General features: G+C 55.3%; 1 protein-coding gene across 4 annotated transcripts; it reads left to right on the top strand.

Moving 5' to 3' along the window:
- Window positions 1-357: 357 nt before the first annotated feature.
- On the top strand, window positions 358-26,590 carry LOC148659611 (uncharacterized). Of its 4 annotated transcripts, XM_088633831.1 has the most exons (15): window positions 366-903; window positions 8,450-13,405; window positions 15,653-15,875; window positions 17,570-17,661; window positions 17,752-17,884; window positions 17,992-18,077; window positions 18,169-18,301; window positions 18,444-18,535; window positions 18,633-18,750; window positions 20,628-20,710; window positions 23,178-23,310; window positions 25,388-25,464; window positions 25,596-25,705; window positions 25,810-25,907; window positions 26,024-26,590. In XM_088633831.1, the coding sequence occupies exons 1-14, from the start codon at window positions 673-675 to the stop codon at window positions 25,859-25,861; spliced, it is 6,519 nt and encodes a 2,172-aa protein (XP_088489957.1). In that variant the 5' UTR covers window positions 366-672; the 3' UTR covers window positions 25,862-25,907; window positions 26,024-26,590. The 4 variants fall into 4 exon arrangements, with proteins under 4 accessions (XP_088489959.1, XP_088489957.1, XP_088489956.1 ...); XM_088633830.1 differs by having other exon boundaries at window positions 367-903; window positions 25,810-26,590; XM_088633832.1 differs by lacking the exon at window positions 366-903 and adding an exon at window positions 5,404-6,386 and having other exon boundaries at window positions 25,810-26,590.

The raw sequence follows: 26,590 nt of genomic DNA, 5'->3' as shown, positions 1-26,590 counted from the left end.
GCTCCTTTCTCTGTACACACCTGCACTGGCTTTTATAAGAGACTCTGGGGCTCCTGTCTCTGTACACACCTGCACTGGCTTTTATAAGAGACTCTGGGGCTCCTGTCTCTGTACACACCTGCACCTGCTTTTATAAGAGACTCTGGGGCTCCTGTCTCTGTACACACCTGCACTGGCTTTTATAAGAGACTCTGGGGCTCCTGTCTCTGTACACACCTGCACTGGCTTTTATAAGAGACTCTGGGGCTCCTGTCTCTGTACACACCTGCACCTGCTTTTATAAGAGACTCTGGGGCTCCTGTCTCTGTACACACCTGCACCTGCTTTTATAAGAGACTCTGGGGCTCCTGTCTCTGTACACACCTGCACCTGCTTTTATAAGAGACTCTGGGGCTCCTGTCTCTGTACACACCTGCACCTGCTTTTATAAGAGACTCTGGGGCTCCTGTCTCTGTACACACCTGCACTGGCTTTTATAAGAGACTCTGGGGCTCCTGTCTCTGTACACACCTGCACCTGCTTTTATAAGAGACTCTGGGGCTCCTGTCTCTGTACACACCTGCACCTGCTTTTATAAGAGACTCTGGGGCTCCTGTCTCTGTACACACCTGCACTGGCTTTTATAAGAGACTCTGGGGCGCCTGTCTCTTTAAGACTTAGTGAGCAGTGGGGATGTTTCTTCGTGATGAAGACCTCCTTCCTCATTTGGACCTGGCCGCGGTTACAGAAGGGAAGTTTTGCCAGGTTGAGAGCCTGTGCACACCGACCGCTGCAAGAGGTGCTGGGAACTCCCCGTGCAGAGCTCCTGTCATGGGAAGGAGAAGGAGGAAGAGGAGGGCGGTGAGGAAGAGGACTGGCACAGAACCAAATCAAGAGAATTCGGCCAGCAGACCTCCAGAGCAAGTAAGTCTTTAATTGATCAAAGTCTGTTACTGGACTGATTGGACTGGGAGCTGGATGAGTTCTGAACTGGGATTATAATCAGACTCCACTGGCACTGCCAGAGCAGTCTGAGACTCTCCAGGCTGGACTGGACTGACTGGACTGGGAGCTGGATGAGTTCTGAACTGGGATTATAATCAGACTCCACTGGCACTGCCAGAGCAGTCTGAGACTCTCCAGGCTGGACTGGTCTGACTGGACTGGGAGCTGGATGAGTTCTGAACTGGGATTATCATCAGACTCCACTGACACTGACAGAGCAGTCTGAGACTCTCCAGGCTGGACTGGACTGACTGAACTGGGAGCTGGATAAATTCTGAACTGGGATTATAATCAGACTCCACTGACACTGACAGAGCAGTCTGAGACTCTCCAGGCTGGACTGGACTGACTGGACTGGGAGCTGGATGAGTTCTGAACTGGGATTATATTCAGACTCCACTGGCACTGACAGAACAGTCTGAGACTCTCCAGGCTGGACTGGTCTGACTGGACTGGGAGCTGGATGAGTTCTGAACTGGGATTATAATAAGACTCCACTGACACTGACAGAGCAGTCTGAGACTCTCCAGGCTGGACTGGTCTGACTGGACTGGGAGCTGGATGAGTTCTGAACTGGGATTATAATCAGACTCCACTGACACTGACAGAGCAGTCTGAGACTCTCCAGGCTGGACTGGACTGACTGGACTGGGAGCTGGATGAGTTCTGAACTGGGATGATAATCAGACTCCACTGGCACTGACAGAGCAGTCTGAGACTCTCCAGGCTGGACTGGTCTGACTGGACTGGGAGCTGGATGAGTTTTGAACTGGGATTATAATCAGACTCCACTGACACTGACAGAGCAGTCTGAGACTCTCCAGGCTGGACTGGACTGACTGGACTGGGAGCTGGATGAGTTCTGAACTGGGATTATATTCAGACTCCACTGGCACTGACAGAACAGTCTGAGACTCTCCAGGCTGGACTGGTCTGACTGGACTGGGAGCTGGATGAGTTCTGAACTGGGATTATAATCAGACTCCACTGACACTGACAGAGCAGTCTGAGACTCTCCAGGCTGGACTGGACTGACTGGACTGGGAGCTGGATGAGTTCTGAACTGGGATTATATTCAGACTCCACTGGCACTGACAGAACAGTCTGAGACTCTCCAGGCTGGACTGGTCTGACTGGACTGGGAGCTGGATGAGTTCTGAACTGGGATTATAATCAGACTCCACTGGCACTGACAGAGCAGTCTGAGACTCTCCAGGCTGGACTGGGAGCTGGATGAGTTCTGAACTGGGATTATAATCAGACTCCACTGACACTGACAGAGCAGTCTGAGACTCTCCAGGCTGGACTGGACTGACTTTGCTCTGAGCTGAATTGGTTATTATTTTCCAGTCAGTGAGTGTTATTTTGGTTTGAGCGCAGTATCCTGTCTAAGTCATGCTTGAGGTTAAGAACGTTTAACACCACATAAAGTGACGAATTTATGAGTGTCACTGTAGGGCGTTAGTATAACACTGTGCATGAGAGCGTGCGTGTGTCAGTGTGCATCGCAGTGTGTGTGTGTCAGTGTGTGTGTCACTGTGCATGACAGTGTGTGTGTCAGTGTGTGTGTCACTGTGCATGAGAGCGTGCGTGTGTCAGTGTGCATCGCAGTGTGTGTGTCACTGTGCATGACAGTGTGTGTGTCAGTGTGTGTGTCACTGTGCATGAGAGTGTGTGTGTCAGTGTGTGTGTCACTGTGCATGAGAGTGTGTGTGTCAGTGTGTGTGTCACTGTGCATGACAGTGTGTGTGTGTAAGTGTGCATGACAGTGTGTGTGTGTAAGTGTGCATGACAGTGTGTGTGTCACTGTGCATGATTGTGTGTGTGTGTCAGTGTGCGTGTGTCAGTGTGCATGATTGTGTGTGTGTGTGTCAGTGTGCATGACAGTGTGTGTGTCACTGTGCATGATTGTGTGTGTGTGTGTCAGTGTGCGTGTGTCAGTGTGCATGATTGTGTGTGTGTGTGTGTCAGTGTGTGTGTCACTGTGCATGACAGTGTGTGTGTCAGTGTGTGTGTCACTGTGCATGAGAGTGTGTGTGTGTCAGTGTGCGTGTCACTGTGCATGAGAGTGTGTGTGTGTCAGTGTGTGTGTCAGTGTGCATAACAGTGTGTGTGTCACTGTGCATGAGAGCGTGCGTGTGTCAGTGTGCATGACAGTGTGTGTGTCACTGTGCATGAGAGCATGTGTGTCTCAGTGTGTGTGTCTCAGTGTGTGTGTCACTGTGCATGAGAGAGTGTGTCTGTCTCAGTGTGCATGTCACTGTGCATGACAGTGTGTGTGTGTCACTGTGCATGATTGTGTGTGTGTGTGTGTCTCAGTGTGCGTGTCACTGTGCATGATTGTGTGTGTGTGTCAGTGTGCATGAGAGCGTGTGTGTGTCAGTGTGCATGACAGTGTGTGTGTGTGTGTGTGACAGTGTGTGTATGTGTGTGTGTCAGTGTGTGTGTCACTGTGCATGGCATTGTGTGTTTGTCAGTGTGTGTGTCACTGGTCATGACAGTGTGTGTGTGTGTGTGACAGTGTGTGTGTCTGTGTATGTATGTATGTGTGTGTGTTACTGTGCATGATGGTGTGTGTGTCAGTGTTTGTGTCACTGTGCATGACAGTGTGTGTGTCAATGAGCATGACAGTGTGTGGTAGTGTGTGTCACTGAGCATGACAGTTTGTGTGTCAGTGTGTGTGTCACTGTGGATCAACGTGTGTGTGTCACTGTGTGTCAATATGTGTACATCAATGTGTCAGTTGGTGTCATACAAACACACTCTGACACACACTGTCATACACCATGACACACACTGAAACACACACTGACACACACATGGGCACACACTGACATGCACAGCGACACACACACTGTCATGCTCAGTGTCACACACACTGACACAAACACACACACACACACTGTCATGCACAGTGACACACACTGACACACACAATCATGCACAGTGACACACACTGACACACACGCTGTCGTGCACAGTGACACACACTCTGACACACACTGTCACACACACTGTTATCCACAGGGACACACACTAACACACACACACACACACTCTCTCTCTCTCTGAGCTCTGCTCTGGTCAGCGGTGCTCTGCCGGCTCTGCTGGTCTCTGTCAGAAGGAAGTTTTGAAAGCTTGTGGTGAAGCTGTCAGCATGATGACTGAAATTCTACTTCCACCCACACTGTTGCCTGGCAACAGGGGTCATGGGCTAGACTGCCTCTCTCTCCCTCTCTCTGTGTCCCCCAGTCTCTCTCCCTGCCCCCCAATCTCTCTCTCTGTGTCCCCCAATCTCTCTCCCTGTGTCCCCCAATCTCTCTCTCTGTGTGTCCCCCAATCTCTCTCCCTGCCCCCCAATCTCTCTCTCTCTGTGTCCCCCAATCTCTCTCCCTGTGTCCCCCGGTCTCTCTCTCCCTGTGTCCCCCAATCTCTCTCCCTGCCCCCCAATCTCTCACTCTGTGTCCCCCAGTCTCTCTCCCTGTGTCCCCCAATCTCTCTCTCTCTGTGTCCCCCAATCTCTCTCCCTGACCCCCAATCTCTCACTCTGTGTCCCCCAGTCTCTCTCCCTGTGTCCCCCAGTCTCTCTCTCCCTGTGTCCCCAATCTCTCTCCCTGACCCCCAATCTCTCTCTCTGTGTCCCCTAATCTCTGTTCCTGCCCCCCAATCTCTCTCTCTGTGTCCCCCAATCTCTCTCTCTGTGTCCCCCAGTCTCTCTCACTCTGTGTCCCCCAGTATCTCTCCCTGTGTCCCCCAATCTCTCTCCCTGTGTCCCCCAATCTCTTTTCCTGCCCCCCCAGTCTCTCTCCCTGTGTCCCCCAGTCTCTCTCTCCCTGTGTCCCCAATCGCTCTCTCTGCCCCACAATCTCTCTTTCTGTTTCCCCCAATCTCTCTCTCTGTGTCCCCCAATCTCTCTCCCTGTGTCCCCCAATCTCTTTTCCTGCCCCCCCAGTCTCTCTCCCTGTGTCCCCCAGTCTCTCTCTCCCTGTGTCCCCAATCGCTCTCTCTGCCCCACAATCTCTCTTTCTGTTTCCCCCAATCTCTCTCTCTGTGTCCCCCAATCTTTCTCCCTGTGTCCCCCAATGTCTCCCCTCTCTCCCTCCCTTCTCTCTCCCCTCACTCTCCCCTCACTCTCCCCTCTCTCTCTCCTCTCTCTCCCCTCTCCTCTCTCTCTCCACTCTCTCTCCCCTCTTCTCCCCTCTCTCTCCTTTCTCTCCCCACACTCTCCTCTCTCCTCTCACTCTCCCCCCTCTCTTTCTCCCCCCTCTCTCCCCACACTCCCCTCTCCTCTCTCTCTCCACTCTCTCTCCCCTCTTCTCCCCTCTCTCTCCTTTCTCTCCTCTCACTCTCCTCTCTCCTCTCTCTCCCCCCTCTCTCTCCTCCCCCCCCCCTCTCTCCTCTCTCTCTCCTCTCTCTCAGCTCCTCTTCCTGAACTGTACGACCTGCACACCCTTTGCTGCGCCTCTGCTGACGGCGGTTTCAGGCTGCCTCTTCCTCTCTCCTCCTCCTCCTCCCCGGCTCATCTGCCTCGCTCCGGGGAGCTGTGAGGAGCTGAGCTCACGATTCCGAGAGACGTCTGGGAGAGAACTTCTGCGGAGCCGGGATTTCACTGCTGAAGAGTTCTGAAGTCAGACTGGTGACGAAAGAGACAGAGAGACAGGCAGGCAGGTGACCGATAGATACAGAGACGGGCAGTGAGACAGAGAGAGACTGTTAAAGAGACAGGCAGTAAGACAGAGAGGACAGAGAAAGACTATTAGAGAGACACAGAGAAAGCTAGGAGGACAGACGTACAGTAGAGACAGGAGGATAGACAGACAAAGAGAGACAGACAGAGACAGACAGACAAAGATAGACACACAGTCAGTCATACAGAGACAGACACACAGACAGTCAGTCAGACAGAGACACAGTCAGACAGACAGACAGACAGTCAGACAGACAGAGACACAAAGAGACAGACAGACAGAGAGATACAGACAGACAGTCAGACAGACACAGTCAGACAGACAGACAGAAAGACAGACAGACAGACGGTCAGACAGACGGTCAGACAGACAGACAGTCAGACAGACGGTCAGACAGACACAGACAGACAGACGCAGACGGTCAGACAGACAGACGGTCAGACGGTCAGACAGACACAGACAGACAGACAGACAGACAGACACAGACAGACGCAGACGGTCAGACAGACAGACAGACACAGACAGTCTAGAGCAGGGCTACAGCGCCCTCCCGCTGTGGGAGAGGGTGTGACTGTGCTCACTGGGCACAGCTGTCTGAGCCTCGTCTCTGGACCGCCTGGGGCGGGCCCGGAGTTCTGATCCGGCGCTGGGGCGGGTATGGACCGCTGCCCTGGGCCTGCAGCTCGTGCGCGACAGGCTCTGTGGGCCATGCTGGTGAGTCTGTGTGGGGTTCAGGTCGACCGGGGCGCCCATCCCCACCCCCTCGGCCAGCGAGCCGTCTCTGGGGCTGCGTCTGTGAGCACGACTCACACTGTCACGTCCTGCCTGCCTGTCACTGCGCGTGCGTGCGTGTGTGTGTGTGTGTGTGTCACTGTGGCCTGGGGCTGGGCTGCGTCTGTGAGCAGGACTCACACTGTCACGTCCTGCCTGCCTGTCACTGCGCGTGCGTGCGTGCGTGCGTGCGTGTGTGTGTGTGTGTGTGTGTGTTTCACTGTGGCCTGGGGCTGGGCTGCGTCTGTGAGCACGACTCACACTGTCACGTCCTGCCTGCCTGTCACTGCGCGTGCGTGCGTGTGTGTGTGTGTGTGTGTGTGTGTGTGTGTTTCACTGTGGCCTGGGGCTGGGCTGCGTCTGTGAGCAGGACTCACACTGTCACGTCCTGCCTGCCTGTCACTGCGCGTGTGTGTGTGTGTGTGTGTGTGTGTGTGTGAGTGTGTGTGTCAGTGTGAGTGTGTGTGTCAGTGTGTGTCACTGTGAGTGTGTGTCACTGTGAGTTTGTGTCACTGTGAGTGTGTGTGTGTGTCAGTGTGAGTGTGTGTCAGTGTGTGTGTGTGTGTGTGTGAGTGTGTGTGTCTCCTCTCCTCTCCTGTCTCTCTGTCTGTGTCATGAGCTCAGTGCTCCTCCAGCCTCTCCTCTCTCTCTCCTTGCCTCACGTTGTGAACTTCATCAAGCGACTATTAGTGAGTGTGTGTCAGTGTGTGTGTCAGTGTCAGTGTGTGTGTCTCCTCTCCTCTCCTGTCTCTCTGTCTGTGTCATGAGCTCAGTGCTCCTCCAGTCTCTCCTCTCTCTCTCCTTGCCTCACGTTGTGAACTTCATCAAGCGACTAGTAGTGAGTGTGTGTCAGTGTGTGTGTGTGTGTGTGTGTGTGTGAGTGTGTGTCTCCTCTCCTCTCCTGTCTCTCTGTCTGTGTCATGAGCTCAGTGCTCCTCCAGCCTCTCCTCTCTCTCCTTGCCTCACGTTGTGAACTTCATCAAGCGACTATTAGTGAGTGTGTGTGTGTGTGTCAGTGTGTGTGTGTCAGTGTGTGTGTCAGTGTCAGTGTGTGTTAGTGTGAGTGTGTGTCAGTGTGTGTGTGTGTGTGAGTGTGTGTGTCTCCTCTCCTCTCCTGTCTCTCTGTCTGTGTCATGAGCTCAGTGCTCCTCCAGCCTCTCCTCTCTCTCTCCTTGCCTCACGTTGTGAACTTCATCAAGCGACTATTAGTGAGTGTGTGTCAGTGTGTGAGTGTGTGTGTGTGTGTCAGTGTGTGTGTCAGTGTGTGTGTGTCAGTGTGTGTGTCAGTGTCAGTGTGTGTTAGTGTGAGTGTGTGTCAGTGTGTGTGTGTGTGTGAGTGTGTGTGTCTCCTCTCCTCTCCTGTCTCTCTGTCTGTGTCATGAGCTCAGTGCTCCTCCAGCCTCTCCTCTCTCTCTCCTTGCCTCACGTTGTGAACTTCATCAAGCGACTATTAGTGAGTGTGTGTCAGTGTGTGTGTCAGTGTCAGTGTGTGTCTCCTCTCCTCTCCTGTCTCTCTGTCTGTGTCATGAGCTCAGTGCTCCTCCAGTTTCTCCTCTCTCTCTCCTTGCCTCACGTTGTGAACTTCATCAAGCGACTATTAGTGAGTGTGTTTCAGTGTGTGAGTGTGTGTGTGTGTATCAGTGTGTGTGTCAGTGTGTGTGTGTCAGTGTGAGTGTGTGTGTCAGTGTGTGTGTGTCAGTGTGAGTGTGTCAGTGTGTGTGTGTCAGTGTGTGTGTCAGTGTCAGTGTGTGTCAGTGTCAGTGTGTGTCAGTGTGTGTGTCAGTGTGAGTGTGTGTCAGTGTGTGTGTCAGTGTCAGTGAGTGTGTGTCAGTGTGAGTGTGTGTCAGTGTGAGTGTGTCAGTGTGTGTGTGTCAGTGTGTGTGTCAGTGTGTGTGTGTCAGTGTGTGTGTCAGTGTGAGTGTGTGTCTCCTCTCCTCTCCTGTCTCTCTGTCTGTGTCATGAGCCCAGTGCTCCTCCAGTCTCTCCTCTCTCTCTCCTTTCCTCAGGCCTACGTTGTGAACTTCCTCGGGCGGCTGTTGGGGACGAGCCCCACTCTCGAGCCCGGCGAGCCGGCTCCGCCCTCGTCACAGGATGCAGGAAGTGACCCGGACTCCCCGCAGGAAGCGGCATCTGCCCCCGGTCTCCAAGGCAACGCCGGACAGGAAGCCGAGGGGGCCTTCCAGGGGAGTGAGGGCGGGCCCCCCGAGGACACGCCCGGGGCCGGGGCCCCTCGGAGAGTCCGGCTCTCCCGGCCTCACAGAGGAGACAGGAGCAGTCGCCATGGAGTCCTGTGGGACGGCCAAGTCCCGCCGGGGCCTGAGGGGGGCGGCGGCCACGTTGCCAGGCAACGCCGAGAATGCTTAGCAGGCTGGGAGGGCCGTGGGGGAGGAGCTGGGGGAGGAGCTTCGGAGCGAAGGGGGGCGGGGCACGCAGTATGGGCGGGGCCAACGGAGAACAATGACTCCGCCCACGACGACGCAGGGCCTTCTGGGAGACCCCGGACCCCACCCGGCCCGGAGGAGAGAGCCGGGGCTCCAGAACCGATTCGGACCGCAGGGGAAACCGCCCACTCCCCGGCTGCTGGCACCCTCGATGGTCCGGTCAGCACGGTCCTGGCCAGAGCATTGACCCGCGGGGACCCCCGCACACAGCCCGTCACCCCAGATCGCCCCGTCAGTACCGAGAGTCCAGAGCCCACACCGGGGACAGAGGAGGCTGAGGTCAGCCTGTCCCTCTGGACAGATCCCAGTGTAGTGTCCAGCACAGAGAGACTAGTCACCTCCAGACCCACGCAGAGCTCTCAGAGAGCTGTGATCAGCTGGACCCTCATTCCAGACCACCCTCCAGAGCCCAGAGAAGACACTCCAGAGACCGTCGGACACACACAGAGCTCTAAAGGGGCTGTGGTCATTCGGTCACTCCGTCCAGACCTGCCTCCCGAGACCGTCGGACACACACAGAGCTCTGAGGGGGCTGTGGTCATTCGGTCACTCCGTCCAGACCTGCCTCCCGAGACCGTCGGACACACACAGAGCTCTGAGGGGGCTGTGGTCAGTCTGACTCTCACTGCAGGACCCAGAGATGAGGAGGAAGAGGAAGAAGATCTTCGGCAGTCTACAGAGCCCCCTCCTCTCTGCCCAGATCTAGGAGAACCAGGACAAGCAGGAGACACCAGGGACACCACTGGAGAGGACACCACACTGGACACCACGAACACCACTGGACTGGACACCACATTGGACAACAGAGACACCATTGTCCTGGAATCTGCAGATCAGCAAGACCTCCTGACCACAGGACCTGAGTCCATCACTGAGGACGAACAAGGATCAGTACAGACTGGTCAAGACCTCCTGACCACAGGACCTGAGTCCATCACTGAGGACGAACAAGGATCAGTACAGACTGGTCAAGACCTCCTGACCACAGGACCTGAGTCCATCACTGAGGAGGAACAAGAATCAGTGCAGACTGGTCAAGACCTCCTGACCACAGGACCTGTGTCCATCACTGAGGATGAACAAGGATTGATACAGACTGGTCAAGACCTCCTGACCACAGGGCCTGAGTCCATCACTGAGGACGAACAAGGATCAGTACAGACTGGTCAAGACCTCCTGACCACAGGGCCTGAGTCCATCACTGAGGACGAACAAGGATCAGTACAGACTGGTCAAGACCTCCTGACCACAGGGCCTGAGTCCATCACTGAGAACGAACAAGGATCAGTAAAGACTGGGCAAGACCTCCTGACCACAGGGCCTGAGTCCATCACTGAGGAGGAACAAGAATCAGTACAGACTGGTCAAGACCTCCTGACCACAGGACCTGAGTCCATCACCGAGGACGAACAAGGATCGGTACAGACTGGTCAAGACCTCCTGACCACAGGACCTGAGTCCATCACCGAGGAGGAACAAGAATCGGTACAGACTGGTCAAGACCTCCTGACAACAGGACCTGAGTCCACTGAGGATGAACAAGGATCAGTACAGACTGGTCAAGACCTCCTGACCACAGGACCTGAGTCCACTGAGGATGAACAAGGATCAGTACAGACTGGTCAAGACCTCCTGACCACAGGGCCTGAGTCCACCACTGAGGAGGAACAAGAATCAGTACAGACTGGTCAATACCTCCTGACCACAGGATCTGAGTCCATCACTGAGGACGAACAAGGATCAGTACAGACTGGTCAAGACCTCCTGACCACAGGACCTGAGTCCATCACCGAGGAGGAACAAGAATCGGTACAGACTGGTCAAGACCTCCTGACCACAGGGCCTGAGTCCATCACTGAGGAGGAACAAGAATCAGTACAGACTGGTCAATACCTCCTGACCACAGGATCTGAGTCCATCACTGAGGACGAACAAGGATCAGTACAGACTGGTCAAGACCTCCTGACCACAGGACCTGAGTCCATCATCGAGGAAAAACAAGAATCAGTACAGACTGGTCAAGACCTCCTGACCACAGGACCTGAGTCCACTGAGGATGAACAAGGATCAGTACAGACTGGTCAAGACCTCCTGACCACAGGACCTGAGTCCATCACTGAGGAGGAACAAGGATCAGTACAGACTGGTCAAGACCTCCTGACCACAGGACCTGAGTCCATCACCGAGGAGGAACAAGGATCAGTACAGACTGGTCAAGACCTCCTGACCACAGGACCTGAGTCCATCACCGAGGAGGAACAAGAATCAGTGCAGACTGGTCAAGACCTCCTGACCACAGGACCTGAGTCCATCACCGAGGACGAACAAGGATCAGTACAGACTGGTCAAGACCTCCTGACCACAGGGCCTGAGTCCATCACTGAGGACGAACAAGGATCAGTACAGACTGGTCAAGACCTCCTGACCACAGGGCCTGAGTCCATCACTGAGGACGAACAAGGATCAGTACAGACTGGTCAAGACCTCCTGACCACAGGACCTGAGTCCATCACTGAGGAGGAACAAGAATCAGTACAGACTGGTCAATACCTCCTGACCACAGGATCTGAGTCCATCACTGAGGACGAACAAGGATCAGTACAGACTGGTCAAGACCTCCTGACCACAGGGCCTGAGTCCATCACTGAGGAGGAACAAGAATCAGTACAGACTGGTCAATACCTCCTGACCACAGGATCTGAGTCCATCACTGAGGACGAACAAGGATCAGTACAGACTGGTCAAGACCTCCTGACCACAGGACCTGAGTCCATCACTGAGGACGAACAAGGATCAGTACAGACTGGTCAAGACCTCCTGACCACAGGGCCTGAGTCCATCACTGAGGACGAACAAGGATCAGTACAGACTGGTCAAGACCTCCTGACCACAGGGCCTGAGTCCATCACTGAGGATGAACAAGGATCGGTACAGACTGGTCAAGACCTCCTGACCACAGGACCTGAGTCCATCATCGAGGAGGAACAAGAATCAGTACAGACTGGTCAAGACCTCCTGACCACAGGGCCTGAGTCCATCACCGAGGATGAACAAGGATCGGTACAGACTGGTCAAGACCTCCTGACCACAGGACCTGAGTCCATCACCGAGGACGAACAAGGATCGGTACAGACTGGTCAAGACCTCCTGACCACAGGGCCTGAGTCCATCACTGAGGGCGAACAAGGATCAGTACAGACTGGTCAAGACCTCCTGACCACAGGGCCTGAGTCCATCACTGAGGACGAACAAGGATCAGTACAGACTGATCAAGACCTCCTGACTACAGGACCTGAGTCCATCACTGAGGACGAACAAGGATCAGTACAGACGGGTCAAGACCTCCTGACCACAGGACCTGAGTCCATCACTGAGGAGGAACAAGGATCAGTACAGACTGGTCAAGACCTCCTGACCACAGGTCCTGAGTCCATCACTGAGGACGAACAAGGATCAGTACAGACTGGTCAAGACCTCCTGACCACAGGACCTGAGTCCACTGAGGACGAACAAGGATCAGTACAGACTGGTCAAGACCTCCTGACCACAGGACCTGAGTCCACTGAGGACGAACAAGGATCAGTACAGACTGGTCATGACCTCCTGACCACAGGACCTGAGTCCACTGAGGATGAACAAGGATCAGTACAGACTGGTCAAGACCTCCTGACCACAGGGCCTGAGTCCACTGAGGATGAACAAGGATCAGTACAGACTGGTCAAGACCTCCTGAGCACAGGGCCTGAGTCCATCACTGAGGATGAACAAGGATCAGTACAGACTGGTCAAGACCTCCTGACCACAGGACCTGAGTCCATCACCTACAAGGCTGTGGGACCAGCAAGAGACAGAGAGAAGGATGAGGGAGGTTGTGAAGGAGAGATTGTGAGGGATGAGGGAGAGAAGGGAGAGAGGGATGAAGGAGGAGAGGGAGAGAGGGATGAGGAGGGAGAGAGGGATGAGGGAGGAGAGGGAGAGAGGGATGAGGGAGGAGAGGGAGAGAGGGATGAGGAGGGAGAGAGGGATGAGGGAGGAGAGGGAGAGGGAGAGGGAGAGAGGGGAGAGAGGGATGAGGAGGGAGAGAGGGCTGAGGGAGAAGAGGGAGAGGGAGAGAGGGAAGAGAGGGATGAGGAGGGAGAGAGGGATGAGGAGGGAGAGAGGGATGAGGGAGAGAGGGCTGAGGGAGAGAGGGGAGAGAGGGATGAGGAGGGAGAGAGGGATGAGGAGGGAGAGAGGGCTGAGGGAGGAGAGGGAGAGGGAGAGAGGGAAGAGAGGGATGAGGAGGGAGAGATGGCAGCAGGAGCAGACGAGGGCCCAGGCGGAGGAGTGTCAGATCCTCCTGCAGCAGGCAGACAGACAGAGCGAACAGAGGCAGGAGCAGAAGCAGAGCCCAGCTCCTCTCAACCCTCCCCAGGCCTCTGTGTGCTAGACCAAGTCCAGTGTGACAGCCCGGCCCCACTCGTCCCCCCTGTGACCCCAGTGACCCCAGTGACGCACACCCCTCTGTCTGCACACCTCCAGGTGAGAGCCACGCCGCCGCCCTCCGCCTCCCCACTCTCTGCCATCTCTTCCATACTGGTGTCACTATCACTCTGATACTGACACTGATGTCAATATCACTCTGATACTGACACTGATGTCACTATCACTCTGATACTGGTGTCAATATCACTCTGATACTGACACTGATGTCAATATCACTCTGATACTGACACTGATGTCAATATCACACTGTTACTGATGTCAATATCACAATGATACTGGTGTCAATATCACACTGATACTGGTGTCAATATCACTCTGATACTGACACTGATGTCAATATCACTCTGATACTGGTGTCAATATCACTCTGATACTGACACTGATGTCAATATCACTCTGATACTGATGTCAATATCACACTGATACTGGTGTCACTATCACTCTGATACTGACACTGATGTCAATATCACTCTGATACTGACACTGATGTCAATATCACTCTGATACTGGTGTCAATATCACTCTGATACTGATACTGATGTCAATATCACTCTGATACTGACACTGATGTCAATATCACTCTGATACTGACACTGATGTCAATATCACTCTGATACTGACACTGATGTCAATATCACTCTGATACTGACACTGATGTCAATATCACACTGACACTGACACTGATGTCAATATCACTCTGACACTGACACTGATGTCAATATCACTCTGATACTGATGTCAATATCACAATGATACTGGTGTCAATATCACTCTGATACTGATGTCAATATCACTTTGATACTGACACTGATGTCATTATCACACTGATACTGACACTGATGTCAATATCACTCTGATACTGACACTGATGTCATTATCACACTGATACTGATGTCAATATCACACTGATACTGACACTGATGTCAATATCACTCTGATACTGACACTGATGTCATTATCACACTGATACTGATGTCAATATCACACTGATACTGACACTGATGTCAATATCACTCTGATACTGACACTGATGTCAATATCACTCTGATACTGACACTGATGTCAATATCACACTGATACTGATGTCAATATCACTCTGATACTGACACTGATGTCAATATCACTCTGATACTGACACTGATGTCATTATCACACTGATACTGATGTCAATATCACACTGATACTGACACTGATGTCAATATCACTCTGATACTGACACTGATGTCAATATCACTCTGATACTGACACTGATGTCAATATCACACTGACACTGACACTGATGTCAATATCACACTGATACTGGTGTCAATATCACTCTGATACTGACACTGATGTCAATATCACACTGTTACTGACACTGATGTCAATATCACACTGATACTGATGTCAATATCACACTGATACTGATGTCAATATCACTCTGATACTGATGTCAATATCACACTGATACTGACACTGATGTCAATATCACACTTATACTGATGTCAATATCACACTGACACTGACACTGATGTCAATATCACACTGATACTGGTGTCAATATCACTCTGATACTGACACTGATGTCAATATCACACTGTTACTGACACTGATGTCAATATCACACTGATACTGATGTCAATATCACACTGATACTGATGTCAATATCACTCTGATACTGATGTCAATATCACTCTGATACTGATGTCAATATCACACTGATACTGATACTGATGTCAATATCACACTGATACTGGTGTCAATATCACTCTGATACTGACACTGATGTCAATATCACTCTGATACTGACACTGATGGCAATATCACACTGATACTGATGTCAATATCACACTGATACTGACACTGATGTCAATATCACACTTATACTGATGTCAATATCACACTGACACTGATGCCAATATCACACTGACACTGATACTGATGCCAAGTTCACACACAAGGCCTATTGCTCCCGCGTTAGAGACGGGTCTGAAACAGCCCGGGAGGAGGAGGAGGAGGAGGAGTGGGATGAAGAGCACCATGTCTGTGTTTTGTCGGAGGATAAAACCGAGAAGGGGAGAGGGTGACAGCCCTCCCCTCACTCAGAGGAGCACGAGACAGGACACACACCGCAGAGCCGGAGCCCACCGGCGGGGAGGGCCGACCCTCCGAGGTCCCTCTCAGGAGTACCGACTGCGACGCTCAGAGCCCAGCGGCTGCTGTACCCCGACTTCTGGGGCGGGGAGCACATTGAAACCCCCTCCACCCCCGCCCCCCACTAACCTCTCCTCCTTTTGCTTCCAGGTCACGACCCCCGTTCTGGACCTCAGCGTCCAGAAATCCCGGATCGCCCTGAGGAACAGGCGGGCCCGGAGACCGCAGGCCCCGCGGGACCTGGTCCAGAAGCCCAGCCTGGTACCGCCCGCCGCCGCCACGCCCCCCCAGCCCGCGGACCCCCGGGACGGACATCGGGGGACGGTCAGCCCCAGGCCGGGAGGGCTCGGCGCCATCGGAGTCAGACTGCCAGGTAGGGTGGCACCTGGTGGCAGCCCCAGGTTCTCGGGACGGGGTTGGATCTCGGTGGCGAAGTAACTTCCTTGCCGACAAAAAAAAATCGGATCTGCGCCTGTGGCTGGAGGGCTGCCGGTTCGAATCCCGCGGCCGGTGGAGGAATCTGACCCCACTGGGCCCCTGAACCCCAGCTGCTCCAGGGGCGCCGTATAAATGGCCGCCCCTGCGCTCTGACCCCCAGCTCCTCTCTCCCTGTCTGTCTGTCTCTTGGAGAGCCAGCTGGGGTCTGCGGAAAGACACATTCCAGACACAGACCAGGCCCCTTGCGGTCACTCAGGACAGTGAGCTCGAGGGGCCTCAGGGAGGAGATCCGCAGGGAGAGCTTACCCTTATATAGCGCCTTTCTGGATGCCCCGCTGGTGTTGGGGATCCCCTCCAGCAGCAGCAGTGTGGAGCCCCACCAGTGCGCTCACACACAGCAGCTCTCAGGGCGAGGAGGACAGGTCAGAGGTCATTAGGGGTTACTAGGAGGCCAGGACTGGTCAAGACCAGGGGGACACCGGGGTGACACCCCGACTCTTTTATAGAGACACCCCGGGATTGTTCATGAGCACAGAGAGTCAGGACCCCGGTTTCACGTCTCATCTGAAGGACGGAGCCTTCTTCCAGTCCAGTGTCCCCGTCAGTGTCCAGCCCTACTCTTTTATAGCTCACCATCACTGGACTGGGGCATCAGGACCACACAGAGCGCAGGGAGAGAGCGCCCCCTGCTGGCCCCACTCACCCCTCTCCCAGGAGTCTCCCCTCCAGGTACTGGCCAGGCTCCCCCTGCTGGGCTCCAGTGGGCTGGGAGCTGGGAGAGAGCGCCCCCTGCTGGGAGCTGGTAGCTGCTGGCATGTTCCGTTGCCAGGGCGATAAGATGGAGAAGCAGGAGTAGCCATCAGGATGTTCCCCTGGGCTGGTCCATCTCCCCGTCCTCAGGGTTGGGCTCCATGCGTCGAACCTGGGGCACAGTGCCACAAAGGGGAACCCCGTCATTTGCTCTGGCCTCACACACACTGGCGGACCCCCCGAGAGGGAGACAGCGGGGCCCTCAGCCCCCGGCTCCCAGACGGCCCCCGCTCCAACACACGCCTGGGGCCCAGAGCGTCACGCCCGCTCACTCCTTCTGAACACCGGCTCTCGTGTTTCACCACCCTGCGGAGCGAGCTCTGTCTCTTTCAGGAGCCCCCTGTGTGTGTGTGTGTGTGTGTGTGTGTGTGTGTGTGTGTGTGTGTGTGTGTGTGTGTGTAAACTGGGGCGCTGTCTCACTCCCCTGTGTGTCTTCCCTCTCTGTGTGTGTGTGTGTAAACTGGGGCGCTGTCTCACTCCCCTGTGTGTCTTCCCTCTCTGTGTGTGTGTGTGTGTGTGTGTGTAAACTGGGGCGCTGTCTCACTCCCCTGTGTGTCTTCCCTCCCTCTGTGTGTGTGTGTGTGTGTGTGTAAACTGGGGCGCTGTCTCACTCCCCTGTGTGTCTTCCCTCTCTGTGTGTGTGTGTGTAAACTGGGGCGCTGTCTCACTCCCCTGTGTGTCTTCCCTCTCTGTGTGTGTGTGTGTAAACTGGGGCGCTGTCTCACTCCCCTGTGTGTCTTCCTTCTGTCTGTGTGTGTGTGTGTGTGTGTAAACTGGGGCGCTGTCTCACTCCCCTGCGTGTCTTCCCTCCTCACGCAGGCCTGGGAGGTGGGGTCCCCGCCCTGCGGAAGACGGAGAGAGGAGAGAGGGCGAGAGAGGGGGCGGAGGGCGGAGGGGGGCCGCCGGAGCAGGTCAGTACCCGGAAGGGGTGAGAGGAGCTCGCTGGGACGCCGGCCTCGCTCGTGGCGCGGAGCGGTGTCACAGCGCCTGTTCGTCCACAGGCAGGCGGGGCGGAACCATCGGCGGACAGCGCAGGCGGCGGGGGGAAGCATTCAGGAGGTGCGCCGACACAGGAAGTGAGGTCAAAATGGACTCCGCGGGGGGGCGTGGCAGGGATTGGCGTCAGACTGCCAGGTAAGGTCCGCTGAGTGCCCATCAGACAGACAGACAGACAGACAGGGCAGAGAGCGTCCCCCGAAGACACCTTATCTGTGCCCCCTTCTTTCCTGTTCCTGCTGCAGGGCTAGGCGCCGGGCTTCCTGTCCTGCGGAAGACAGGGCGAGGGCCGGAAGAGGGCGGAGGGAGAGGGGAGAGACCCCCGGGACAGGTCAGCACGCCGGACAGAGCGACGACCGACGGAGCCGCTGACCGCCCGGGACCCTCGTCACTGACCGCTAGTTTCTGGGTCCCTCTCTCAGGCAGGAGAGGCGGAACCAACGCCCGCGAGCCGGGCCGGCGAGGGGAGGGATTATGGAGCCGCACCCCGGCAGGAAGTGAGGCCGACGCGGACCCCCCCGGGGGGCGTGGCGGCCATTGGCGTCCGGCTGCCGGGTAAGGGGCGCCCTCACTGGCGAAGGGGCCGAGAGCCGGGGGGGGGGAGGGGGAGATAGGGGAGGCCATCGGACGAACATCCGGGGGACCTGTCCCTCCCTGTCTGAGAGTTGCTGTGCTGTCGCCCTGGCGTTGTGCGCAGGTCTGGGAGCGGGGCTTCCCGTCCTGAGGAAGACCGGGAGGGGAGAGAGACTGAGAGGAGGTGAAGAGAGGGGGGGGAGCCCGTCCCAAGAGGTAAGACCACCAGCCAGGACACTGGCCGGCTCAGGGTGGGGGACTGACCGTCTCAGGAGCCAGGGCCCTCAACGCCTCCGCTCTCGGTCATTTCCAGACGAGACAGGGGGAACCCGGCACAGGGAGCGGCGCTGGCGGGGGGACACACTTCGAAGCTGCACCAAGACAGGAAGTGAAAGCACAGAGGGCTGGAGAAACAGGCGTGAGAGCCCCAGGTACTGCAGCACGGCACACTTTCTTCATACAACACGCAGGGGAGAGCAGGGAGGGGGGCACAGAGGACAGCAGGAGCAGACGCAGGCCCAGCTCGCTCTCTAGGAGACACACACACACACGCACACACGCACGCACGCACGCACGCACGCACGCACGCACACACACACACACACACTCACACACAGACAGACACACACACACACACTCACACACACACACACACACACACACAGGGAGAGAGGAGCTGGGGGTCAGCGCGCATTGTCAGACATTTGTACAGCACCCCTGGAGCATCTGGGGTTCAGGGGCCTCGCTCAGGGGCCCAGTGGAGGAGGATTCCTCTGCTGGGCCACAGGATTCGAACCGGCAGCCCTCCAGCCCCAGGCACAGCCCCTGAGCCCCTGAGCCCCTATTATGGTCTAACGGTGTGGTGTGGGAGTTTGTCAGTCCAGTTAATACCCATAAGCACCCTGTTGTCCAAACAGCAGGGAGGGTTCTGGTATTGTTTGACACTCTTCAGTCCTCACGGACTGCTGCAGGGGCTGCTCGGGCAGCGCAAGGGCTGGGCGCTGTCGCAGGCTGGGGGGACGAGCGAAGACGAGTGCCAGACTCATCGGGCACGGGCACATACGGTGAAGCGCCCTTCACAGACAGAGGGCCGACAGTGTGTGTCTCGCCCCCTCCACTGCGAATTCTGGGCCCCCTGGTGTAATAATAATAATCATAATAATAATCATAATTCCTCACACTTCTATAGTGCTTTTCTGGACACTCCACTCAAAGCGCTTTACAGGTCATGGGGATCCCCTCCACCCCCACCAGTGTGTCCCCCCACCTGGATGATGCTCCAGTCCTCTCACACACACCAGCTCTCAGTGGGGAGGAGAGCAGAGGGATGAAGCCAGTTCAGAGAGGGGGGTTATTAGGAGGCCATGAGGGGTAAAGGCCAGGGGGGAAATTTGGCCAGGAGACCGGGGTTACACCCCTACTCTTCTCAAGAAACACCCTGGGATTTTTAAAATAATAATAATAATTGCTTACACTTATATAGCGCTTTTCTGGACACTCCACTCAAAGCGCTTCACAGGCAATGGGGATCCCCTCCACCACCACCAATGTGTAGCATCCACCTTGATGATGCGACGGCAGCCATAGTGCGCCAGAACGCTCACCACACATCAGCTATCAGTGGGGAGGAGAGCAGAGTAATGTAGCCAATTCATAGAGGGGGATTATTAGGAGGCCATGATTGATAAGGGCCAATTGGAAATTTGGCCAGGACACCGGGGTTACACCCCTGCTCTTTTCAAGAAACACCCTGGGATTTTTAATGACCACAGAGAGTCAGGACCTCGGTTTTACGTCTCATCCGAAGGACAGCGCCCGTTTACAGTATAGTGTCCCCGTCACTATACTGGGGCATTAGGACCCACACAGACTGCAGGGTGAGAGCGCCCCCTGTTGGCCCCACTCACACCTCTTCCAGCAGCAGCCTTAGTTTTTCCCAGGAGTCTCCCCTCCAGGTACTGGCCAGGGTCCCCCTGCTGGGCTCCAGGGTGCTGCCAGCTGGGAGCTGCAGGGTGACCTGGCTGCTGGCTAAAACCCACAGACTCAGGAAAGGTTCACACTCCTCAGCCATGCAGAGTCACCACCTCGTCTCTTGTCTCCCCTCCCGCGACACTGCGGTGTCCCCTGCCCTTCCCGTGACGTGTGTCTGTCACCGTGCTGTGCTGTGAGAACTCCTTTCCCCCTCGGGACAATCAAGCTCGAATGGGGTTTCTGTGTTCCTCAGTGGCGCCCCCTGTCGGCGACGGGGCGGAGCCGGAGAGACAGGCAGGCCGCCCCAGCGCTGCTCTGAGCCTCTGCTTCTTCACAGGTCTGGGAGCAGGCTTTCCTGTCCTGAGGAAGACAGAGAGAGGACAGAGACTGCGGGACGGAGGAGAGGGACAACAGGGACAGGTTGGTGCCCCAAAACAGAATCATAATAAACAGAGACACACTGAGTGATCACTCACTGACTGACACACTGACACTGTCTGACCACTCACTGACTGACACACTGACACTGTCTGACCACTCACTGACTGACACACTGACACTGTCTGATCACTCACTGACTGACACACTGACACTGTCGGACCACTCACTGACTGACACACTGACACTGTCGGACCACTCACTGACTGACACACTGACACTGTCTGACCACTCACTGACTGACACACTGACACTGTCTGATCACTCACTGACTGACACACTGACACTGTCTGATCACTCACTGACTGACACACTGACACTGTCTGATCACTCACTGACTGACACACTGACACTGTCGGACCACTCACTGACTGACACACTGACACTGTCTGACCACTCACTGACTGACACACTGACACTGTCTGATCACTCACTGACTGACACACTGACACTGTCGGACCACTCACTGACTGACACACTGACACTGTCTGACCACTCACTGACTGACACACTGACACTGTCTGATCACTCACTGACTGACAGACTGACACACTGTCTGATCACTCACTGACTGACACACTGACACACTGACTGATCACTCACTGACTGACACACTGACACTGTCTGATCACTCACTGACTGACACACTGACACTGTCTGATCACTCACTGACTGACACACTGACACACTGAGTGATCACTCACTGACTGACACACTGACACACTGTCTGACCACTCACTGACTGACACACTGACACTGTCTGATCACTCACTGACTGACACACTGACACACTGAGTGATCACTCACTGACTGACACACTGACACTGTCTGGTCACTCACTGACTGACACACTGACACACTGTCTGGTCACTCACTGACTGACACACTGACACTGTCTGGTCACTCACTGACTGACACACTGACACTGTCTGATCACTCACTGACTGACACACTGACACACTGTCTGATCACTCACTGACTGACACACTGACACTGTCTGGTCACTCACTGACTGACACACTGACACTGTCTGGTCACTCACTGACTGACACATTGACACTGTCTGACCACTCACTGACTGACACACTGACACTGTCTGATCACTCACTGACTGACACACTGACACACTGAGTGATCACTCACTGACTGACACACTGACACTGTCTGGTCACTCACTGACTGACACACTGACACACTGTCTGGTCACTCACTGACTGACACACTGACACTGTCTGGTCACTCACTGACTGACACACTGACACTGTCTGATCACTCACTGACTGACACACTGACACACTGTCTGATCACTCACTGACTGACACACTGACACTGTCTGGTCACTCACTGACTGACACACTGACACTGTCTGGTCACTCACTGACTGACACATTGCCACTGTCTGATCACTCACTGACTGACACACTGACACTGTCTGACCACTCACTGACTGACACACTGACACTGTCTGATCACTCACTGACTGACACACTGACACTGTCTGACCACTCACTGACTGACACACTGACACTGTCTGACCACTCACTGACTGACACACTGACACTGTCTGATCACTCACTGACTGACACACTGACACTGTCTGACCACTCACTGACTGACACACTGACACACTGTCTGATCACTCACTGACTGACACACTGACACTGTCTGACCACTCACTGACTGACACACTGACACTGTCTGATCACTCACTGACTGACACACTGACACACTGTCTGATCACTCACTGACTGACACACTGACACACTGACTGATCACTCACTGACTGACACACTGACACTGTCTGATCACTCACTGACTGACACACTGACACTGTCTGATCACTCACTGACTGACACACTGACACACTGTCTGATCACTCACTGACTGACACACTGACACTGTCTGACCACTCACTGACTGACACACTGACACACTGTCTGATCACTCACTGACTGACACACTGACACTGTCTGATCACTCACTGACTGACACACTGACACTGACTGACACACTGACACACTGACACTGTCTGACCACTCACTGACTGACACACTGACACACTGTCTGATCACTCACTGACTGACACACTGACACTGTCTGATCACTCACTGACTGACACACTGACTGACCACTCACCGACTGACACACTGACTGACACACTGTCTGACCACTCACTGACCGACACACTGACACACTGTCTGATCACTCACTGACTGACAAACTGACACTGACTGACACACTGACTGATCACTCACTGACCCTACTTTTCTTATACTTAACTTTTGGCTCCTGTAAAGTTTCTTTCTGATTTCCTTCCGATGAGACTGTGGTACACCTTAAGAATCTTGTCTCTTCGTTGAGGGCAGTTTGCTGACACACTGACTTTCTGCCTCAGGGTACGGTACAGATGAGGACATTAAAACGTCTTTATATGTGTTTTGCTACGCAGGCTGGAGATGCGGAACCAATCTCAGGGGGAAGTGCTGCTGGGGGGACGTGTTTAGAAGCTACACGTCAACAGGAAGAGAAGACGAAATGGGCTTCTCCGGGCGGCACAGGAGCTATGGGCATGAGACTGCCAGGTAACTTCCCCTCTGTCAGTGGAGTGACAGCGCAGAACTGCAGACAAACCCTCAGTAAGAGTAGGGGTGTCCAGTCCGCTGGTCAGTACAGATCCCAGGACACCGTCAGTAAGAGTAGGGGTGTCCAGTCCACTGGTCAGTACAGATCCCAGGACACCGTCAGTAAGAGTAGGGGTGTCCAGTCCGTTGGTCAGTACAGATCCCAGTACACCGTCAGTAAGAGTAGGGGTGTCCAGTCCGCTGGTCAGTACAGATCCCAGGACACCGTCAGTAAGAGTAGGGGTGTCCAGTCCGCTGGTCAGTACAGATCCCGGGACACCGTCAGTAAGAGTAGGGGTGTCCAGTCCGCTGGTCAGTACAGATCCCGGGACACTGTCAGTAAGAGTAGGGGTGTCCTGACTGGTCAGTACAGATCCCAGGACACCGTCAGTAAGAGTAGGGGTGTCCTGACTGCTGGTCAGTACAGATCCCAGGACACCGTCAGTAAGAGTAGGGGTGTCCAGTCCGCTGGTCAGTACAGACCCCGGGACACCGTCGGTAAGAGTAGGGGTGTCCAGTCCGCTGGTCAGTACAGACCCCGGGACACCGTCGGTAAGAGTAGGGGTGTCCAGTCCGCTGGTCAGTACAGATCCCAGGACAGTCAGTAAGAGTAGGGGTGTCCAGTCCGCTGGTCAGTACAGATCCCAGGACACCGTCAGTAAGAGTAGGGGTGTCCAGTCCGCTGGTCAGTACAGATCCCGGGACACCGTCGGTAAGAGTAGGGGTGTCCAGTCCGCTGGTCAGTACAGATCCCGGGACACCGTCGGTAAGAGTAGGGGTGTCCAGTCCGCTGGTCAGTACAGATCCCGGGACACCGTCGGTAAGAGTAGGGGTGTCCAGTCCGCTGGTCAGTACAGATCCCGGGACACCGTCGGTAAGAGTAGGGGTGTCCAGTCCGCTGGTCAGTACAGATCCCGGGACACCGTCGGTAAGAGTAGGGGTGTCCAGTCCGCTGGTCAGTACAGATCCCGGGACACCGTCGGTAAGAGTAGGGGTGTCCAGTCCGCTGGTCAGTACAGATCCCGGGACACCGTCGGTAAGAGTAGGGGTGTCCAGTCCGCTGGTCAGTACAGACCCCGGGACACCGTCGGTAAGAGTAGGGGTGTCCAGTCCGCTGGTCAGTACAGACCCCGGGACACCGTCGGTAAGAGTAGGGGTGTCCAGTCCGCTGGTCAGTACAGATCCCGGGACACCGTCGGTAAGAGTAGGGGTGTCCAGTCCGCTGGTCAGTACAGATCCCGGGACACCGTCGGTAAGAGTAGGGGTGTCCAGTCCGCTGGTCAGTACAGATCCCGGGACACCGTCGGTAAGAGTAGGGGTGTCCAGTCCGCTGGTCAGTACAGATCCCGGGACACCGTCGGTAAGAGTAGGGGTGTCCAGTCCGCTGGTCAGTACAGATCCCGGGACACCGTCGGTAAGAGTAGGGGTGTCCAGTCCGCTGGTCAGTACAGATCCCGGGACACCGTCGGTAAGAGTAGGGGTGTCCAGTCCGCTGGTCAGTACAGATCCCGGGACACCGTCGGTAAGAGTAGGGGTGTCCAGTCCGCTGGTCAGTACAGACCCCGGGACACCGTCGGTAAGAGTAGGGGTGTCCAGTCCGCTGGTCAGTACAGACCCCGGGACACCGTCGGTAAGAGTAGGGGTGTCCAGTCCGCTGGTCAGTACAGATCCCGGGACACCGTCGGTAAGAGTAGGGGTGTCCAGTCCGCTGGTCAGGGGGCGGCTGTGCTTCAAGGGGGCTGGAGGGGGTCTCTCCTGTGTGCTGGAGGGGGTCTCTCCTGTGTGCTGGAGGGGGTCTCTCCTGTGTGCGGGGGGCTGGAGGGGGTCTCTCCTGTGTGCTGGAGGGGGTCTCTCCTGTGTGCTGGAGGGGGTCTCTCCTGTGTGCGGGGGGCTGGAGGGGGTCTCTCCTGTGTGCTGGAGGGGGTCTCTCCTGTGTGCGGGGGGCTGGAGGGGGTCTCTCCTGTGTCCGGGGGGCTGGAGGGGGTCTCTCCTGTGTCCGGGGGGCTGTGCTTCAGCTCTGTGGTTCCCCCCTCCTCAGGCTTGCCAGCGGGGTTCCCTGCTCTGAGACGAACCGAGAGAGGAGAGCTGCTGAGACAGAGCGAGGAGACTGAGCAGGTCAGCGCTCAGGGGACACTGCTGCCTGACCGGCAGGGACAGGGAGGCCTCGCCACGCTCGCCGGCCCGCTCACCCTCCCGCTAGCAGAAGCGCACAGCACACCAATCACCCTCCGTTTCCCTACTTCCAGATGGGGGGGGCGGAACCCAGCTCGCCGGGCAGTCGTGGCCGGAGGACGCATTTCCAGGACGGACCCCGGCAGGAAGTGACGCCACAATGGACCCCTCCGGGAAACACTGGGTAGGGAATCCTGAGTACCAGCCCGGCTCCTGGGCTTGGACCAGTGCTGAGACCTGGGACCGGCGGAGCAGCACTGATCTCGGTCTCTCTCTCTCTGTCCCCAGGCTGGACGTCTCGGAGCTGAGGAGCAAACTGAGGAAGACACAGGGGGACTGAGGAAGAGCGGGAGAGACTGAGGAAGAGGAGGAGAGACTGAGGAAGACAGAAAGACTGAGGAAGAGCAGGAGAGACTGAGGAAGACAGAGAGACTGAGGAAGACACAGGGGGACTGAGGAAGAGCTGGAGAGACTGAGGAAGACACAGGGGGGCTGAGGAAGAGCAGGAGAGACTGAGGAAGACACAAGGGAGCTGAGGAAGACACAGAAGAGACGGAGGAAGAGCAGGAGAGACTGAGGAAGAGCAGGAGAGACTGAGGAAGACTGCACAAATACTCCGACACGCTGTCAGAGTGCTGTCTCTATGGACTGGCGCCTCTGGTTTCTCAGGTTTCTCGAATTGTGTTTGTCCGGTGTCCCGCCCCTGCGTCCTGCATGCCTTCTGTCATTAAACCGATGAGTTTGGAGCCCTGTCCCCCGCGGTCTCGCGCTGTCTGCCTGCGGCCACCGGGGGGCAGCAGAGCCCGGCCACAGGAGGCGCAGCGAGCAGGAGGCGCTCATAGCTCATCTGTCATCAAACCCCATCAACGCCTGTTGGTCAGATGCACAACAATACGGCCTGCAGCAGCAGTTGTTGCTGGCGTAGCAATGTCTTTTCTGCGAGCTCCCAACACTCACAAGAATCACAGAAATCACGACATTCACGAAAAACACACAAATCACACCTCACAAAAATCACAAAACTGAGGTTACGTTTTTTTTTTAAATGGAATAAAACTCGGTATGAGTA

This window comes from Lepisosteus platostomus, chromosome 6, assembly GCF_059453375.1.
Source record: "Lepisosteus platostomus isolate fLepPlt1 chromosome 6, fLepPlt1.hap1, whole genome shotgun sequence".
In the NCBI taxonomy this organism is placed as follows: domain Eukaryota; kingdom Metazoa; phylum Chordata; class Actinopteri; order Semionotiformes; family Lepisosteidae; genus Lepisosteus; species Lepisosteus platostomus.
The sequence above is the reverse complement of the archived record's forward strand: the minus strand, read 5'-3'. Positions and strand labels throughout refer to the sequence as shown.

What these genes read in the sequence shown, in the direction of transcription:
- LOC148659611 (XM_088633831.1), top strand. Translation starts at nt 673, where the DNA reads ATGTTTCTTCGTGATGAAGACCTCCTTCCTCATTTGGACCTGGCCGCG. An exon ending in CTCTGTCTGCACACCTCCAG is followed by an intron (nt 13,406 to 15,652) that starts GTGAGAGCCACG and finishes TTTTGCTTCCAG; the next exon opens with GTCACGACCCCCGTTCTGGA. An exon ending in CATTGGCGTCCGGCTGCCGG is followed by an intron (nt 18,302 to 18,443) that starts GTAAGGGGCGCC and finishes CGTTGTGCGCAG; the next exon opens with GTCTGGGAGCGGGGCTTCCC.